The sequence below is a fragment of the Poromitra crassiceps genome, assembly GCF_964638095.1.
Source record: "Poromitra crassiceps genome assembly, chromosome: 8".
Lineage (NCBI taxonomy): Eukaryota > Metazoa > Chordata > Actinopteri > Beryciformes > Melamphaidae > Poromitra > Poromitra crassiceps.
This window is the reverse complement of record NC_139629.1, coordinates 45,323,854-45,326,353: the sequence shown is the minus strand read 5'-3', so window position 1 is coordinate 45,326,353 and position 2,500 is coordinate 45,323,854. Positions and strand designations below refer to the sequence as shown.

General features: G+C 47.2%; 1 protein-coding gene across 1 annotated transcript in view; it reads right to left on the bottom strand.

Moving 5' to 3' along the window:
- Positions 1-2,500, bottom strand: part of LOC310780758 (extracellular matrix protein 2) — a gene marked incomplete at both ends in the record, with an annotated part of 14,969 nt that overhangs the window by 9,031 nt on the left and 3,438 nt on the right. Inside the window, 3 exons of the mRNA XM_083641263.1 lie at positions 137-276; positions 429-586; positions 806-938. Of these exons, the coding sequence (XP_083497389.1) occupies positions 137-276; positions 429-586; positions 806-938 (431 nt within the window). The remainder of the gene's footprint in view (positions 1-136; positions 277-428; positions 587-805; positions 939-2,500) is intronic.

Genomic DNA, 2,500 nt, shown 5'->3' with positions numbered 1-2,500 from the left:
CGTTGCACAACTGACCCCAGAACATTAGGGGGGCAACCACACTCTACTACCCTGCTGTAGAGATGATGAGTGGATTAAAAGTTGAATGGACAAATGGATTGGACATAATCTAGTAGAACATGATGGAGAGACGTACGTGAGATGGGTCCAGGCCCTGGCGGCGATGCCCTGCTCGTGCACCAGGTTGTGACTCAGGTCCAGCGCTCTCAGATGGACACACCCGCTCAGAGCGTCTTCTGCCACCTCCTGTATCACATTGTTGCTTATCCTCAGCTCCTGTCCAAAACCAAAGACAGAGGGAGGAAATCATGCTTCTTTGTGTCTCTATTGGGGCAGCAGGGGGACGTATATTGAGCATAGGAAAGACCCTAGTTCAACTTCAGGGACGGTTTAGCGTGGTAGTGCTTCTTCTAGCTGAAACTACTGACCTGTAGGGAGGGAGGGAGGCCCTGGGGGAGGGAGGAGAAGTGGTTGTTGTCCAATCGCAGGTCCAGAATCCTCTCCAGTGGCTCGAAGGCTAAAGGCGACACGCTGCCATCATGGAGACCGTTCTGCTGCAGCTCCAGAGACAACAGGTTCACCACACCTAGCAAGGGAATCATTATCATCACTATCATCGATAACGCCATCATGATCATACCGACACAGATGACCGTCTGTCTGTCTGTCTCTCTCTCTGTCTCTCTCTCTCTCTCTCTCTCTCACACACACACACACACACACACACACACACACACACACACACACACACACACACACACACACACACACACGCACACATTATATACTGTACATACACTCCTACCTTTGAAGCAGTGAGGGGTAAGTGTGTTAAGCTTGTTGTTGTTAATCTTGAGTTCTTCCAAAGATGGCGGCAGTTCGGGGACCCTGGTTAGCTGGTTGCCATCTAGGTTCAGCTTCTTCAGGAAGGTCAAGTTCTACACAACACACAGCACAGAGAAGAAGGGATAGATGACTCGAGCTGACCAGCTGTTTATTTTTCCAGGCACGACACGACAGAGTTCACAGAATTAGAATATTAAATCCACCCATCTCCTCTTTGCCATCCATCTTGCAGTATTTTTGGTAAAGCCAAACTCTACAGGGCTTTTCATTGAGAGCCAGTGTGGTCGATGTGTGTCAAGTGGAAGCAGTGGACCGTGGCTGTGCCAGCATCCCTCCAGCCAGGCCAGGAGCCCTCTGTCATTACTGGGAAATGAGCAGAAGAGAGAGAGAGAGGGGGGGAGAATCGCTTCTTCCTCTCAAAATAATTCCCTTTTCTATCTCTGCATCATCGGCTGAGGCTGTTTCCCCCCCCCAGAAAATGTGTGAGTGAGCGAGTCCATGGTTACGTGGTACAACTGGTCTGGAATGTGGTGAAGCGTCTGGTCTCTGTGTGGTCAGGGTTTGAATTTGGCCTGTGGTCCCTGCCTCGTGGTCATTTAGAGGCTGCCAGCCGGACGTTATTCTTAGAGATGATTATTTAATGCAACGCTACACTCCTACGGTAACGATACAGAGGTTTCACTGGAGCAATACATTTTCTTAAAGCAGGAACAGGTTAAGGAACAGTTAAACCCTTCTGAAGTGGAGAGACAAGCATTGGGAAACATGCAGAATACAACTAGATCGCAGTGTTGTAGTCGAGTCAAGTCGGACTCGAGTCTGAGTCCGTGACTCGACTTGGACTTGAGCACTGATGACTCAGACTTGGACTCGATCATTCAGGCCATGTTCAGACTAGGAGGCCAAATCTGATTTGTGAACTTTAGTGCACTATTAATGACTTTATCCAGATTGGTTTTATGAGTCTGGACGCTCCAAGTCTGATTTGTGTCGCTTGTCCCAAACCACATATGGAGGTAGTTTCCAATCTGCTTTCGACTGATGTGACTTGAGTGCGGACGCGCAGATCCACCAAATCTGATTTGAACGTCACTCGCAACTCATGATCAAATGCTTCTGCGCAGGAAAACCACATCACCAAAGTACGTATTTACTGCAGATAGGCTGTTTAGGTCTGGACACACAGATCCGACTTGAGAATCAGATTTGTGGCAGTGCGGACACACTCCCAAATCAGATTTGGGAAACCAATCAAGATAATGATGATTAATGACTTTATCAGCAAATCAGATTTGCCTGTAATGTGAACATGGCCTCAGGCATTCGGATTCAGAAGTTGTAGACGAGGATTCGGACTTGTAATTGATAAAGACTTCTCTCTCTCTCTCTTTCTCATTTTTTTTAAATAGGCTGTAATAATTTGGCATAAGATATTGATAGCTATATTAATACTGTGATATTATTCAATTTCATGCAAGGGCAGGCGCGTGTGTTCCACCTACATATAGATTCACGCTCAGTAACTCCGGACGCGGACTCGACTTTTCTAAGGCCTCTTCTAAGGTGACTCGAGATATAGTGATTCGACTAGAACACTGCTGTATAGATCTAATGTATGAGTAACAGACTGGGGGTGTTGAGGAGTGGATACTAG